The 17,122-nt window shown below is 33.9% G+C and overlaps 2 protein-coding genes across 2 annotated transcripts in view; one reads left to right on the forward strand and one right to left on the reverse strand.

Annotated features, from left to right (window-relative positions):
- The window catches only part of LOC116845322 (patched domain-containing protein 3), a 30,420-nt gene extending 25,400 nt beyond the window's left edge, over positions 1-5,020 (forward strand). Inside the window, exon 9 of the mRNA XM_032817862.1 lies at positions 1,301-5,020. Within this exon, the coding sequence (XP_032673753.1) occupies positions 1,301-2,788 (1,488 nt within the window). The 3' untranslated portion in view covers positions 2,789-5,020. The remainder of the gene's footprint in view (positions 1-1,300) is intronic.
- A 1,061-nt stretch (positions 5,021-6,081) lies between these two features.
- LOC116845326 (eukaryotic translation initiation factor 3 subunit J) lies at positions 6,082-10,405 on the reverse strand. The gene is made up of 6 exons (XM_032817871.1): positions 10,235-10,405; positions 10,037-10,119; positions 8,777-8,890; positions 8,561-8,699; positions 7,335-7,499; positions 6,082-7,222 (listed from the first exon to the last, which is right to left on the reverse strand). The coding sequence occupies exons 1-6, from the start codon at positions 10,248-10,250 to the stop codon at positions 7,029-7,031; spliced, it is 711 nt and encodes a 236-aa protein (XP_032673762.1). The 5' UTR covers positions 10,251-10,405; the 3' UTR covers positions 6,082-7,028.
- Between the last annotated feature and the right edge of the window lie 6,717 nt (positions 10,406-17,122).

Genomic DNA, 17,122 nt, shown 5'->3' on the forward strand with positions numbered 1-17,122 from the left:
AAAAAAAAAAAAAAAAAAAAAAAAAAAAAACAAAAGATACAGAGGATGTTTTGGACCGTTTCCCAGTCGAACGATGAGGTGGCGAGTGCGTTAATCCTCGGGAGGGAATATTGAAGGCATACACTTTCACGCCTTGCACGCAAAAGCACCGCACAAAGTTGCATTTCACTTGCATCTCCACTTGCGGTAACACGTAGCGACGGAGATACGGTCGCGCGAAGGTGCAGCCAAGGTGAATTCGCCGCGAAAGATCGGTCGCCACCTGTCGATCGTTTCAATTGGATAATTGCGCATTTCGTAATGCGACGGCGGTGACAATGCCGACACGCGGCGCGCGTTTCTTCGCCCGGCGTTGAAATCTCTCCGATGAAGTAAAATCCATAAAGAGCGGTGAGATACGGTCGAGCTGAATTTCACTGGGATCTTTTTCCCCGTTGCGTCGTAGCCCGACACATTGTAGTGAAAGTACGTTTCTCAAAGATGGTCTCGCGCTATCGCGTTGCTTCGCGATATTAATAAATGCCGCGGACGTAGTCGTCGAGTTCTGATGACTTCGCGGAAACGTCGCTCACCTTAGAAACCGTCGTCACGATCAACTCCCTCGGATCCCTCGATATCCGGCGTAATTAGGCCCGCTCGTGAAGCACCTTGCGTCGAAACGTGCGTCAACGTGTCCGAGAACAAACAGATTGCATCATCGTGATGAAACGCGATGTTGCGTTTCATCGGGATCCGGCAGCGGACCGACGCGCTTTCACGAAATTACTTTCACGAGGGCATTGCGGAAATCCCCAAAAAGTTGCCCGACCCACGCCACACTCTTGATGTTAGTTAGTGTCGCTGACCTTATAATTACGAGTGCTGCGAAAGGAAAAGTTGCGAAGACAGTGGTCAGCTGAATTCTAGACCGCACGTAATTTATGATACGCCATTGTCTTGAGGACCACAAGAACTATGTATCTACAGGCAATTTCACATACAGTACGAATCACTAAAAGATGTCTTAAAGACATTCAAAAGTTGTCTAAAAGAAATAGAATGTCCTTTGGACATTTTTTTAATAGATCATGCTTAAATGTTGGATGTAATGTCTGATGATGAAATAAAATGTAAGTGGTATGCCGGTAGATTAACAGCAGATTCAATGAGAATACCTTATTCCAAGTGTAAACAATGCAACTATAAAGAGCAGACCTATCATTTCTTCTGGACTCATCTGTTTCTCCGAGTCTTTCGCCTTTTTAATTTAGAATATTAGCCGAGTGCCTCCTGTTTCAATCGCATCTTCATTGTCTTCCAGGTTGTGGTGACCGGCGATTACAACTACAGCGATCCGGTGATCCAGACACAGATGGAGAACCTGACGAGGAACTTAGAATCGAGCAAGTACATCAGCGCGCCGATCTACACCGAGAGTTGGCTGCGCAATTTCCTGATATATATATCGACCGAAGAGAGCTACCTAAACGTCAGCATTGACAACGAGCCTAACTTCATCAAGGTGCTGAAGGAGTACTGGCTGCACGACACCAGCGTCTATTCTCTCGACGTGAAGCTCGACGCCGCGAAGGAGAAGATCGTAGCGAGCCGGTTCCTGATCCAGGCGGTGAACGTGAGCGGTACTAATCAGGAAAAGGACATGGTGAAGGAGCTACGCGGCATCTGCGACGAGTCACCCCTGAACGCCAGCGTGTTCCACCCCTACTTCGTCTTCTTCGACCAGTTCGAGCTGGTACGGCCCACCAGCATCCAATGCATGATCTTCGGCGCGCTCGTCATGATGTTCATCAGTTTCATCTTTATCCCCAACATTTTGTGCTGCTTGTGGGTCGCCTTTTGCATCGTATCGATCGAGCTGGGTGTCGCCGGCTACATGGCGCTGTGGGGTGTCAATCTCGACAGCATCTCCATGATTAACTTGATCATGTGCATCGGCTTCAGCGTCGACTTCACTGCGCACATCTGCTATGCCTATATGAGCTCGAAGCGGACCTGGCCGGAGGACCGGATGAAGGACAGCCTGTATAGTCTCGGCTTGCCGATCGTCCAAGGCGCCGCCTCGACGATTCTCGGCCTGGTTGCACTCCTATTGGCCGGCACTTACATCTTCCTCGTATTCTTCAAGATGGTCTTTCTGGTGATCTTCATCGGCGCGATGCACGGTCTGTTCCTGTTGCCGGTATTGTTGTCCATCTTCGGGCCAGGTGCCTGCACCAGTCACCCGGACGAGCCTGAAGACACGGAGAACGCGAACGGTGCGCAAGAAAAGGAGACGACGAACAAATTTCAACAACCTTTCGTGATTCCACATCCTCATCTAGTCTATTACACCGCGGGTGCGGTCAAGCCGCTCCAGGACAGCCCGGCGACCAGCATGGCAGCCTTCGAAGAACGGGATCCTGGTCTGGGTACCAGCGAGGACAGCAACTCGACCGAGAGCGGCTCCTCGCAGAGCAGGAGACGCCAATGCAAGCAGCAGGAGCAACAGGACCAGCCGCCGAGTCAGGCTCGCCACGAGATGTGGAGGAGGTCGATTGGCGTTCTCTACGGCCTGTCGCAGTTTCAATCCAACGAGCCGCCGCATCCGGCGCCAGATTACCCCGGCGCCGTGACGGATAATCCCCAATCGTCCGGCGAAAATAGCAATTCACGAATGCCTTACCTGGGACCCTACGTCGTGTACCGTCAGCCGAGTCAGTTGCCGCGAGACTACAAACGTAGCAGATCTTATCACAATCTGCAGCATCCTACGTCGACGCGGTATCCAACGGATCCTCGGTATCCTTAGAAAAAAGGGGGAGTCTCGTGAGAGTGTAAAAAAGAAAGATATCGACGAAAGAGAGAGAACGAAGTGAGAAGTCCCTCGCTTGAGAATTCGGCCCCTTGAAGCAGTATGATGGCGATACTTAGCTGAGATATTTCGTTATCGTAAAATCTTGACGTAGAATAAGCTACGACAATTCGAATAACGCGATAACACGAAGGGATGGGAAGAGAAATAGGAAACACAAAGGGGAGAGAATGTCAGGTGGCGTTCACTATGTTTATTTGTGAGTTACGACTCACATGTTTCAGGGGCCTGAGTTTTAAGAGTCGGAGTTCAACGATGTGATCTTGAAGACTTTTTATACAATAATGCTTACTACGAAATAATAGCGGATCTAAGCGGCGTTAAAATTGTGTGACATTGCGTTTGTAGATGATATCTCGCGATATCGATGCTTCAACATTACTTGAAGAACCAAGTATTGTAACAGAGTGTCCTAAGAAGGATGTGTATCAATTAGGCAGGTATGATACATCACCAAAACAGTAATGGCATTCTCTCCAAAGAATTTAAGGGATATGAATGCTCTGTCATCGTAGGTATAGTCGAAAGGACAGATCTGTCAAATCTTAAATCTCTCGAGACTTATCGATTCTTAGATCTTTAGCATCGTAAATTCACACTCGTCCATATATTGTTACCGTATATGTAATTATAATATTGTAACTGTAGCACTGAATGTAGCTATATGATCTTAAGTTTTGTTCATCTAATATATAAGCGAAGCGAACGTAAAGTGAAGATTAGATAGACACACATAGTGCTAAATATACGGTGAAAATACAGGACATAAACTCGAACACAAGTTTTCACAATTCTTGAATTGATTCTTGAAAATGCTTTTGCATTTGGATAAATTTCTATTCGATTCCGACCAGTAGATTAACGTAGATTCTCAGATCATAAATCGATATCGATACGTTAATCCATCCTTCTACTATCACAGATTTCAGATGACACAAAATATCGCAGAATCATTCCGAATGTGCCCAGGATGTTCTGGGAAATATCTTAGGACATCCCGGTGTATCCAGGATGATCTCAGAATGTTGTCCGCTATCTGGGATTCCTCACTTTTGTGTTGGCGTACATATTTTATATTGCGCCCTTCGCAGCCAAAGGATTAATCTCGTAGCACTCGGGTTATGCAATTCTCCGTGTAAGGATAATGCACTCATTCGAAAAGGATAGAGTCGAAATGACGATGACTCGTTCGGGCTCACGTTAGTTGTTAAGAATAGCTCAAACCGAACGATATAGCATATATAAAAATACATATATATATACATATATATACATATTCATATATATATGCTCAATATATTAATCAAAACCAAAATATGTCTCACGACATAATAATTAAGTATCCAAGGCGTCTTGTTCGATCGACGTATGAATTGTCCCAGTCTCACGTCGAGCAGCATGTAGTGCCTTAAATTAGCAGGTTTTTTTTTTATTGTATAATAAAGTCGAACAATTTAGTTTGGCAGGTGGTTTGAACAATGTTATGTGGGAAACAAAAATTTATTTCATTTAAGAAGTAGTAAAACTTTTTACTGTTTCTTAAAGAATTATAGCTTCAAAGTTATGTTGCGTTTTATAGACGTTTTATAGTCATTTGATAAATAATATTAAAGATTGCTATTCTTGACATATTTAGGGATCATTGTAAAGATATCCTAAATTTGTAAGACTTCATGTTTCACGCAGAAACGTTTTTGGAAGTCTTACTTGAGGGTTTTTACATTGTTTAAAAATTTATTCAACTGTTTATCTCATAGTAGATGTGGAATACTCAGGAAGGAGTCAATAAGTCGTCCTTACGAGCGTTCCATTCGACGAACGAGCTGTTCATTATGTTACAAGAATGAATAGCAATTACATTACTTATCTTAGGACGAGATAATAACGGAAATACGTGTGGGTGAATATACTTGAAGAAGCTTTTTCATAATTAACGATGTACAGATAACTCCTTCTTCGCTTCGCGATTTCAGAGTGCGTGTTTTTTCATATTTATGAATGCGAGAGAGAGAGAGAGAGAGAGAGAGAGAGAGAGAGAGAGAGAGAGAGAGAAAGAGTGAATATAAGAAACAAACAATATTGTAACTAATAACAAACATGAAGGTTTGTTGTTGTTAGAAAGAATAATTAATATAGAAAATATATTCTGGCAAGAGAAAGTCTTTTAAATTCGTCGACTCTGTTTATTTTTTCCTTCGAAACCTCATTCCTATTTTGAAAGAGAAAGGAAACTTTCATAAATAAAATATATTATCATATAATAAAAACATTTTTATATTTTTTTGCTCAATTATAATATTTTTCTAAAGTATTTAAAGGGATATAAAGTAGATCAAAATATTTGTTTTTTTTTTTTGCAATTTGCATTATTCTTATTAATATTTTATATGTATTTACATATTTATAATAGCATATACAAAAATCTATTTAACCAACTGTTCGATTGCCCTACTAAGAAATAAAAATTTATCTGATATGTCGCGTTGAGTAGCACTATTCAAAAATTAAAAAATCAGATTATAAATAATTATAACGTATGATGATGATAACGTTTCTATAATCACACTATAAATACGAAGAAAAGAACACTAGATTTGCAATCAATGTTGATAATTTGATTTACTAATATAGTTTCCGACAAGTTTAAACAACTCTTTCGTCAGATAAGAAGATCAATTAAAGATGTTAAAGATGTTAACAATTTTTTAAAGATGTTAACAGACGTTAACATAAAGAATTTTCTAATACTTAAAAAAATAATGTAACTTACAAATTGTCTCGTAACAATTGAGACGCCGCCGTTATGTAGAACAAAAGTCGAAATAATTAAATGTCAAAATTAGGGAACATCTCATTCATCTAAAAAATTTCGTTTCGAGCTCGGTGAGCTCACTTCGTAATTAGCACCAGTTCATCATGTAGCTACAATGGAAGGCCATACACGAAATTATGTGACACAAAATTTGCGTCATTTTTTAAATGTAAGTTCTCGTCAATTCGATTTTACGTTTATAATTGACATTATCTTTAACCACTGGTTATTATACAACCACTTATAAGATAGTCATTTATTGATCGAGATTTCTGTCTAGTTATTGTTAAATGGTGAATTGCTTACAATACATAATTATTGCGCGCTGATAACCGTAGTAAGGCTGCAGTAAAATTTATTTGCCATTTTTTTATCTATATTAGCTATGAACAGGATTGCAAAATTAATTGCAAGAGGATTGCAATTTATAATCAACCTTTATTTAGGAATATACTCTTTGCAAAACCAACTTGTAACCAATCTTCAGTAAAAGTATGTGTGTATATATATAAGCTGTGTTATATAAAACTTCCACAATGTAATTACACGATTTAATCTGCAATGACCCTTATATAAAGACATGTAAGTTTTTTAACAGATGCAATTTTAACTTGAGATGCGATTTAAATCAAAAATATATAATGCAATATTTCATCCTCTTCTATTCTTAATAATAGTACAGTATTGTATCAATAAATCAGAGGATTACATAAACATCATTTAGAACATCATATTTTTCATGTTCTTAGATTTTATTAAAAACGCCACTGACTTTAAAGATCCTGACTTCTCGCCATAGCCATTTTAGATTATGACATCGGAAGCAAATTTGTAAAATATCGAACTATATTTTTGCTTTAATAATTAATGAATAGCCATAAAATTAATTGTACAAATTAATTAATAATTGCTCATTAGCACAAATGCCATTATAAGTTTTTTAGACTTTTGTATATATATCTTCTTGCTTTTGATATCATTAATTAAGATGGCTGCGGGGCAAAAAAACAAGTTTTAATATCAAGCTGAAAGTTCAATAGTGACATACACGTAGATAAAAATCCGATCAAACTCAACATATACATTATTAAATATCCAACTGTTCTGGGAAACTGCAGAAAACTTCTGAATGCTACGTTATTGTATAATTATTAAAAAGTGCATTTCTAAGCATGTTCGTCGATATTATCATGCTAGTTTTCATTCCTATTTTCTTGATCTCGTTACATTACGTAAACGATATCATGGAGTATAGCTTAAACCGTTGTATATCTTGCAAATATAAAATCTCTGTATAAATTTGCAAATTAATCTTCTTTTATATGTATTTTAGGCGACTAGAATGTATGAACATGTGGAAAGTCGCTACATAAAATCGTCATATTCACCATATACGTAATCACCGTACTCGCTCAATAGGTTATTATCTCCCTCAATTTTGAGCTTCGCCTTTCCTTTTCCCTTAGTTTTCTTCGCTTTGTCGGACTTCTCCATTTTTTGCTTCTCAATGAGCAAATTGTCAATTGTAGTTTTCACTTTCTTTAAACAACTTGAAGATACTGAAACAAAAAGACAGAATAATCAAATATTAAAAAGAAAAAAAAACTTCATTGTATCAATAAAATTGGTATCAATGTTTGTATTAATATCAGATATTAACAAAATACTAACAATTAAGAGCAATAAACTTTATAAGTTCTTCTGCAAAGTATGGGAAGTCTGCGTGTTTGCTAAATTGATTAATTTTTTGTGAAAGAGCTGCACCAAATTGATCAAATTCTTCTTTCGTACTAGGCGCCATGGCATCAATTGATTCACCTGTCTCTTCTGCTATACCTGCAATGTAAAAGACAATGTAGTTATCAAACACAACTGTCTAGTACTAGAATGTATAACTTGAAGACAGCATGAAACTGTATGAAAACAGCATTAAAATTCTTCCAGAAAATATAAGCAATATGATAATATTTTTCGTAATCTTGTATCTTACTGTTTTTTAATAATAAATTCATCAAATATCTTATAAAATTTATCTTAAAATCTATTAAAACGTCTTACAGTCAAAAAAGATATTAATGGAACAATCTGCAGAGAGTGCTTGCTATATACGCTACATATTGTAAATATGTAAACAATGTAATATTTCTAAAATGATTGTATCCAATGAATTTCGTATATTGTACATTATGCAAAATTTATATGTATCAGGAAAGTGCTTATGTACATCAGAAACGGTACAGGAGACAGATAATAGATGAGAGATAAGGTTACAAAAACTCATGTAAACACAATAATTTGCGTAGAATAGCAACTTTTATTAAAGTACAACAACATCAATAATAAATTTAAATGTAGAGATTGTAATAAATTTAAGTGCTTGTATATACTCTCTTATTCTTTCTCTTTCTTTCTCTCTCCCTGTCTAGTACAGTTCCTGATACGAAGTTACTAAATTTTATGTGGTTACAATTATAACAACTCTGTTCTGTGTTACGACACCAACGGTTAGTTATATTAATATTTGTTAATTTCTCATTTATCTTATTTGTATAAAAACGATAGCTAGTGCGTAGCAGTGCTACGAAGCAAAGGTACTTGTACATCTTTCATGCAAGCATTACATCTTAAAATGATGTTACAATGATAATATACGCCTATGGTAAAGTAATCAAGAAATATATACATACTTTCCCAAAAGGCATCTTTATCAAGTTAAATTTTCACTGACGTGAGTGTATGTGAAAAAAATCTTTTTCAGAGCGTCAGTTAAAAATGTATAAAAAGAAATTTAAAAATTGTTAAACCGAAAAAAACGATTTAATTCATTTCCAAGAAAAATCATTTCTTATCTCTCTTATGTGGTTTACGAGGACTAAAGTCTACTAAATTCGACAAACCAAAAGTTTCCATTGCCAGCCGTAAATCTGCCTCTTCCTGCAACCTCTGGCGCCTTAATAACTCAGTTCGCCTCTCTTCTGGTGTAAGAGCTTCCTCCTTTTCCTTAGCTTTCTTCTCAGCTTCTTCCCTTGCCTTTTTCTAAAATATAATACTTTTAACAAATATACAAACAAAAACCTCTTATAATTTTGTAACTAGAAAGAAACAAGACAAACCTCACGTTCCTCGATCCTTTCAGCCAATGCCTTTTTAGGTTTTGGCTTTGCTTTTGGTACTTCTGCTGGTTTCTCTATGTCTTTCTTCTCCTCTTCGACATCTTCCCAGCTATCCTGTTAGGTTATTTAACACAGATAAGTAAAAGAAATTAATGCTGCAATCCTAAACAAAATCGTAAGATTTGTAACTCGTTCTCGTAAAATTTGTAAGAACTTATGAGTAGATCTACAATTCTATGCATACCATACGATCACTCGTAAATATCTACGATTTCACGTAATTTCCGATATTTACAAGTGATCATACGATATATGGTACACATAGAATTGTAGATCTACTCATAAATTCTTATAAATTTTACAAGAACAAATTACGAGACTTACAATTCTGTTTAAAATTGAAGCATAACTTTTAATTTTATATATCCTTCAATATCATATATACAACATATGGTTTTGTAGAATACTTCACTAATGTTTAAATATGTATAGATATTGGAAGATGACAAAATTTTAATACAGTGTGTTAATAAATTTGTAAATATAATGTAAAATAATGAATTCCTTAAAATATATATTTTTAAACTTATAAAAATTACATATATGTTGTGCACTATTTACTGCTTTTCATACTACTAAACATATGTACAGTTAATTGTGGAAAAGTTGTGCTACTTTCTGTAAATTTTGCAATATAATCCCATGTATAATAGAAAGATTTAAGAAATTATTTATCTGTTTTTGTAATTCTTATAAGAATTTTCCTATTAAATAATAAATGCATTCTGAAGCTTATCAACATGAAATGATTGCAATTTTTCTATCACTAAGTACTTATGTATAAAAACGATCTAAAAGTCAATTATTGATTTGAAAAATGTATAAATATTTTTACAAGTAACATATGTTTGAAATAATTTTTACTATTATTGTACTAGAATTCAAGGAAATTTCTAGGAAATTCAAAATGACAATCTACCTTTGGACCACTATGTATATATATCTACACATAATTCATTATATCATCTTACAGCTACTTATAAATCTAAAGCATGATACATCTGATAAAACATTATGTTCAATATGCTATAAAAATTACGAATTAAGACACGAGAAGTATATGCGAAAAACGAATGAATGATTAATGTCACGAGTAATATCACAGTATGGAACATGTGTTTGTTGTAGGTTAAGTACAATATCACACGCGGATTCACGAAAATATCGACCGCCGTGCGAGCCATATACAAATGTTATTACCTTAACTTCTTCCTCCTCGTCTTCGCCTTCCCACTTGTTCGATCTCATCGCGAGGTCAAATTTCGCCTCGCTATTGTCTACATCTGCAAAGGCACAAGGGAGGAGGTTAAAATTAGGCTCGTCTTAATAAATCACTTATTTCGCAGGTATGAGCCGAAATTACACATTGTTAATTAAAACACCAACACTAGTACGTACCCCATTCCTCATCCATAGCTACCGGCGATTATTTATCGAAAGTCGTTCCTCTGGATATACTGAAAAACTGCCGAACAAACGTGGATACACCAAATACAACTGGAACAAAACGAGCCATACTGTACGAAGGAAACGTGCCAGCGTTATTCCTTCATTCGCACGAGCGGCTGCCTGCGCATGCGCGGTGACCAATCAGAAACAATAGCAAAACGATTTCTTCAGGTTTGTTCGCGCGTATGCTCCAACGTATTCCTATTTGCCCCAATGCGCTCCAATACGTTCGCATCATCGGAACCAATATGGCGACCAGACGTTCGCGTCTCATTGGAGCTTTCCCTATGGAGCAAGTAGGAGAATGCTCTATTTACCCCAGTTTCGGTATGTGTTCCGAAATCGATTTCGGAAACTTCGGTTTTAGTTATAAGGTTAGTAAACCTTAAACTTATGGTGAATTTGATTGGAAGCACCAATGCATACTATGGCCGGTATTCATAGTCCGATCTTATTCACCTTGCAGCATCTTGACAGTGCTCGAAGTTAAAACGGAACGCTACTAGCAATATATTTTCATGACGTCATAGCGTCAGTACTCGCAGTAAATAAAGGAACGTACCCTGTATCACATTCTCCCCACTCTCAACTATACTATGAACCAGATAAGGATAAGAGAGGAAACAAGGAACCTCTCTCTCATCTCGCACGCCTCAAGAAGCAACGTTCCAGTGCTGGGATTCTGTAAAGGTGCCAATACATGGGAGTGTTTCAGCGTCGAGCGTTAAAGCGTTAGCCAATCAACGTATCAGGTCCCAGAAGTATACTTATAGTTCTTGCGGAAAGTAGCACGTTGATTGGTTACTGCTTTAACGCTCGACGCTCGATGCTCCCATGTAAAGGTACTTTAATTCGTTATTGAAGTTAACGACAGTTTCGTTATCGTTGCGCAGCTTTTGTATAACGTACAACGATAACGAAACTGCGCAACGATAACGAAACTGTCGTTAATTTCAATAATAGAATAAAGCTACAGGTAGTATATATAGGCCATTGCACGTAGAAAAATTTTAACCGTAATCGTAAGGTCATAAGAAAACTGATCAATCAGAGTTGATTTTCCTTGTGTTCGAGGAATAATCGACTGTGATTGGTTAGTTTTCTTACGATCTTATGGGTACGGTTAAAATTTTTCTACGTGCAAAGGTCCTATTTCAGTGGAAAGCATTGAGTTGTCATGAATCATGAAGATATTAGATGTTTGTACCTATTATATTTTTCGGCCTTAATGAAACTAACTTGTACTAACACGAACTCGAATTATCGTACACCCATAACAAGAATGTGTTATAATGCAAAATTGATTGCTACGTTACTTGTACGTTGAAATAACGTTCTCCTGCTTGTACTTGTACGTACAAATAAAACGTTCTCCTGCATCATCCTGTAGGTGGAACATTTACTGTTGCCGAGATATTAGCGTGACGTTTCAACAATGTAATGATAAAAATGTTTACCGGGCATTACCAGGTTGATACGATCGAAAAAGAACCAGGAATATTGAAATACTAGATTACCGATCATGCCTGACGGTACTTCCACAGCAGTGCTTGAAATCTATATTTCGGCCAATTACACAATTTTTTAATATTTAATTAAATTATCTGGATGACTCACAACCTTTTTAATGATACTTATAACTCTTCATACGAAATACAAACGATACCATACCGGAATTTTGTTTAATTTGACCTCCGGCCATTATTTCGGCTAAATGCATGGTCCAAAAGTGAATAATTAATTACAATTAATAGAACAACTCACATTTTCACTTCAAAACTCTTCATACAAAATACAAACGATTTAAAAGAGTAGTTTTCCAACCGGCGATTTTTTTCGGTCAAGTACATACGAATTTCCAATTAGCGACAAGCGTTCCCAGTGAGAAATGACTTATTAATCGACGTCGAAATCGTCAAATAGACGTCGATCGATAAGTCATTTCTCACTGAGGTTGTGGCTTATACGTATTATGGAACGCGGCCTCAATGATTTCAAGTTACAACTTCGCGCGCTTTTTTGACAGTAGATCTTACGTCATGTGAACATTACAAAAACGATGGATAAATTATCTAAGGAGATAAACGAGAGAGATAAAATATGGAAATATATACGATACAATAAAAAACAATATAATATTAATTTCTTCATACATTTCACTCTTTATTTTCCTTGGACTATAGTAACTTGAACTTTTTATACACTCTCGTAGCCTAAGTACGTGTAAATACAACAGAACAATTAATATACCGTAAAACTTATCATATCTCTATAAGTTTACAGATTTTGTTACTCTAAATTTCCATGGAATGATTACATATTTGTAGTTCATTGCAGTTTCATCGACACCTTCAAGCAGATATTCTGATTTTTCGTAAGTCTTATCGAATAACTCTAATTATAAATCGCAAAAAGTACGAATTTTTTTTCCACACAATGCAATAAAGCGACATATTACATACAAATTTACGAAGGTTAAGATTTTACAATCATATATTAATATCGATAAAAAATGTATTCATACTTTCAACGGATGACTAATTTTTTTATCGTTACGCCAGCACTTGATTTATAAATAGTTAGAATTATGCTGCTTCGTTTATTGATATTAATTACTTTCCAAAATGTAAGATTAGCTTCTGATGCTAAGAAATAATAATGAAATATATGTGTATGTATAACTACAATTTTTAATAAGATCTTTGTAGCAAACAAGTGAGATTTTAATTTATCTAATGTGAATTCACGAATTTGAATATCTAATACATATGTTTGTATAAACACAACACACATCTGCTTTGGTCACTTTCCATTCCTTTATAATATATAGCTTCAAAAAAATTTTTAAAGAATTACTGGAATAAATTTATATAAGCAGATATATAACACATAAAATATTTTTATATAAAATTCAAACAAACGATTTAATATGTACAATTCGTTTGCAGATTCTTTGCGGGTATCTCCTTATTAAGACATGTAAATTTCGTGATTTTCACCTTAAGAATGTGTGTTAAAAAGAAATAATTCATTCAAGTGCTATACATACTTTTGTAAATAATGCAGGACAATAAATATATGTATAAGATACGTACAATGCAGTAGTAAATAACCGAATACAAATAACTTGCGACCTTTATCATCAATTATTAAGCTATAATATATAAAATATCTAACAAAGATCTCTCAGTATTCATAAACATAGTCCTGCATGAGCTTATATAGATTTATATTAGTGGAAGTCAGAAATCCAATTTATTGCCCACATATTTGGATTAAGTAAACTGGATTAAGTATTCATTAACGTGGCAAATTTCGTTAGTTTTCGAATATGTAGTTAACAGTCCTTATCTTTTAAGTTCATACAGGAATTCATTCGCTTTAAAACACATCCGCCATTTAATGATTATTGCACAACTGGAAATTCAATAAACAATCATAATGTCCATGCATTATTACAGTACTGTTTTGTCAGTAAATGCTGGCGCAAAACATTACGTGTAACTTAACGGAGAAGGCATTTAAAAGTTCACCCGGTTGTTGAGTTTTCCTTAGAACAGAATACATACTCACAACGTTCCAATGCATGGATCTAATATACAGTATTGATATCTGTACATAGTTCAAGGAACTCTTCTTATATAATATACAAGTGATGTAGTCTCGTAAAATATTCTATGTACATAAATTTTCAAATATGTATGCTTGGACATGTGTGATGTATGTAACATTTTTAAAATTTAGGCACATCGAGAGCACACAACAATGATATACGTACATAAAAAGCCTTAGTTATAAGAGCGCACTCGTAACTTTGTACATATATATTTTCTTTCCAATATAATTAATAGCATAAACTAAACACGGCAGCAATTTTTTATATAATTTAATTAAATTATAGGATAGCTGAACTTGAAATATATATAATATCCTCTATATATCTGTACCATTCTATATGTTTTCTATATATACCATTGAGTTTAATTAACACTTTATATATATTATATATTCTATGTTTTAAAATCTAGAAATAGCTCATAGATTTGATTATCATAATGTAACATTAATATATATTTCATTATATTTGATGTAGTTTGTACTACACACAGATTTCCAAATAGCATTAATCTTCAAAACTGATAATCATATTTGTTTAACAAATGCTAACAACATTCATCGAAAATTAATTATTAAAGACATTCGTGTGGAACTATTACGCACAAAAATCAAAGTTTTTTCCAAATAATTCATCACATTATATTTTATATTTTGTAATTGTATTGTATTTTATATTTTGTAATTTGTATATATAGAATATTTATGTATACTTTCATCATAGCAATTTTCTGTTGATACTTTTTGAGTTCATTCTATTTCATATTATATTAATTTATATTATTTGGAAAAAAATGTATGTTATATATTTACTTTATATTGTATATCTATATGAAATATTTCTTTATATAGAGATATATCTAAATATATTTAAATAATATAAATCTTTTTCTGTTTATGTGAGCTTCTCTAACTCTTTTGAGATTTAATGTTGCAGTATTTGCAGATTTATAAAAAATTAACAATCTGCTCCCTGATAACAATATTAATATTGTATAAATTTCCTGTATATATTTTATCATCTTGTACTAACAATAGTGTAGGCACTGTATGTATAGTAATTTCTCATCAGTGCAGTAAAATAAACGGTGTCGGGCATCGAATTATTTTATATTATTTATATTATATGCAAAATATAGTATATTAACTTTTATAGCAGTAATGAGGCGGTACGATTATATTGTAGATTTTGTTCAACATGATAGCAAAATTTCCCTCATTTTCAATGGTAACAGTAAACTTTAGCATATTTTGTACGTATTTCGTGTAAAAAATTTCTAATTCTTTAATCAGATTAATGATTGATAAAATGTTCTCTCAATCTTATTGTATTAAAGAATAATTATATATTTTATATAATGCTCTGTAATAACTAAGGCATAATTATGTACTTGTGTATAGACATGCTCAAGTGTACAAATATATATTCATTTTTTATATGTATATATAATAGATATATATATATATATATATATATATATATATATATATATATATATATATATATATATATATCTTTCTCTCTATATATATTTTTTTATATAATATATATAACACGATATACAACGAATACTGTTAGGTGTATTTTTAAGGCACTCGTGCGAATAGAATCTAAAACATTTGAAACAGATGAGAAAAAAACAAAGACTGAATTATAATAACAATCTATAAAATTATATATGTCTAACTACTACATTTGGTTAAATTGGTCGAGAACTAGAATTGTTTGAATGAAAACACCCTTTCACTCTGACACATTAACTCTTGTATGATAAATTATAAATTAATGTGAGACGCGATTGTATCGAATACAATCAACAAACCCTGTATTAATATAACATTTCATTGTAGCCTCTTAACAAGTTATATTAACTATTTTAACCCCGTTCTCTTTCTCTCAAAGCCAGGAACTAGTGCTTTAAGGTATTATTTTATCCTCAACACACACGGCTTCACATTTTAGTTAAAACGTAAAGTTTTTCACAACTATCTTCCATTATCGATATATTCAGCTTAAATTAAGTGCGAAACACACGAAAAGGGGAGGCTAAAAGTATCATCGTAATATGTAAAATCTGTGTTGACGGGGATTTTGGGGTTGTTGCATGCGGAGCATCACTATCCAGTGCTTGAACACTATGCACATCACGAAATATATGTACGTTTAATTTTTTTTAAAATGATTTTGTACAAAGAAATCATAATGTAAATTGAGATTGGTCTCTCTCGAACTGCTCACTCAAAATTTCTCTAATATTAATATCACGGGTGTTTGCCTCCGCGTTATGGCAATATATACACTCATTAATGCTTAGTATATATATAGTGCTGGATATAGTTTCTCTCCACAATATTCTCTAACGCACACCACAGCTTTCGCATTAACAGCTATAGCATGAGCTATGAGACATCGTTTATTTTGCGTAACAACGTAATTTCAATAAATATAGCAATGACAACAATAACATAATAAACATAAACGTTAATCGTTTAATGTATCATTCATAGATATTTTCAATGAATGTGTATGTGTGTCTGGTTATCGTAAGCCATATAATTTCACATCATTACACATATTTGAAATAACATTGATAAAATATTAAAAGTGCCTTAAATAAAATTTCGCAACCAACAGTAACTTTAAAAGAATCTAGGAACGATAAAATATTAGCCACTTTAAGTATATTTAACACCAATATATGGTGAGAGCATATCGACAAATGTATACATCTATATATAAACTGTAAACAGCTATGTGTTAAATAAACTTTATAACATGCAAGATAAATTACTTTAATATCTCATAGCTCAGATTCTTTCATACATACATATATATACATACACACACATACACACACACACACGCGCGCGCGCGCGCGTGTGTGTGTGTGTGTGTGTGTGTGTGTGTGTAATATAATATAGGAATGTTTTTTCATATCTTTCTTGTACAATGCTTCTATTATTATCACGGGTAATAACGGACGCACGGTCATATACATTTTTACATAATTTTAACCGTATACGTTTTTTATTAACATGATGTTGCCGATATATATATATATATATATATATATATATATATATATATATACACGTATTTCTTTTTTCTATTTTGAAAACTGGAATGACAAATATGATTATATCCATATATATGCATGTATGTGTGTATATATATATATATATATATATATATATATATATATATATATATATATATATATA

This window comes from Odontomachus brunneus, unplaced genomic scaffold (assembly GCF_010583005.1).
Source record: "Odontomachus brunneus isolate Ranch 3 - 2012 unplaced genomic scaffold, Obru_v1 Obru_scaffold_051, whole genome shotgun sequence".
Classification (NCBI taxonomy): domain Eukaryota; kingdom Metazoa; phylum Arthropoda; class Insecta; order Hymenoptera; family Formicidae; genus Odontomachus; species Odontomachus brunneus.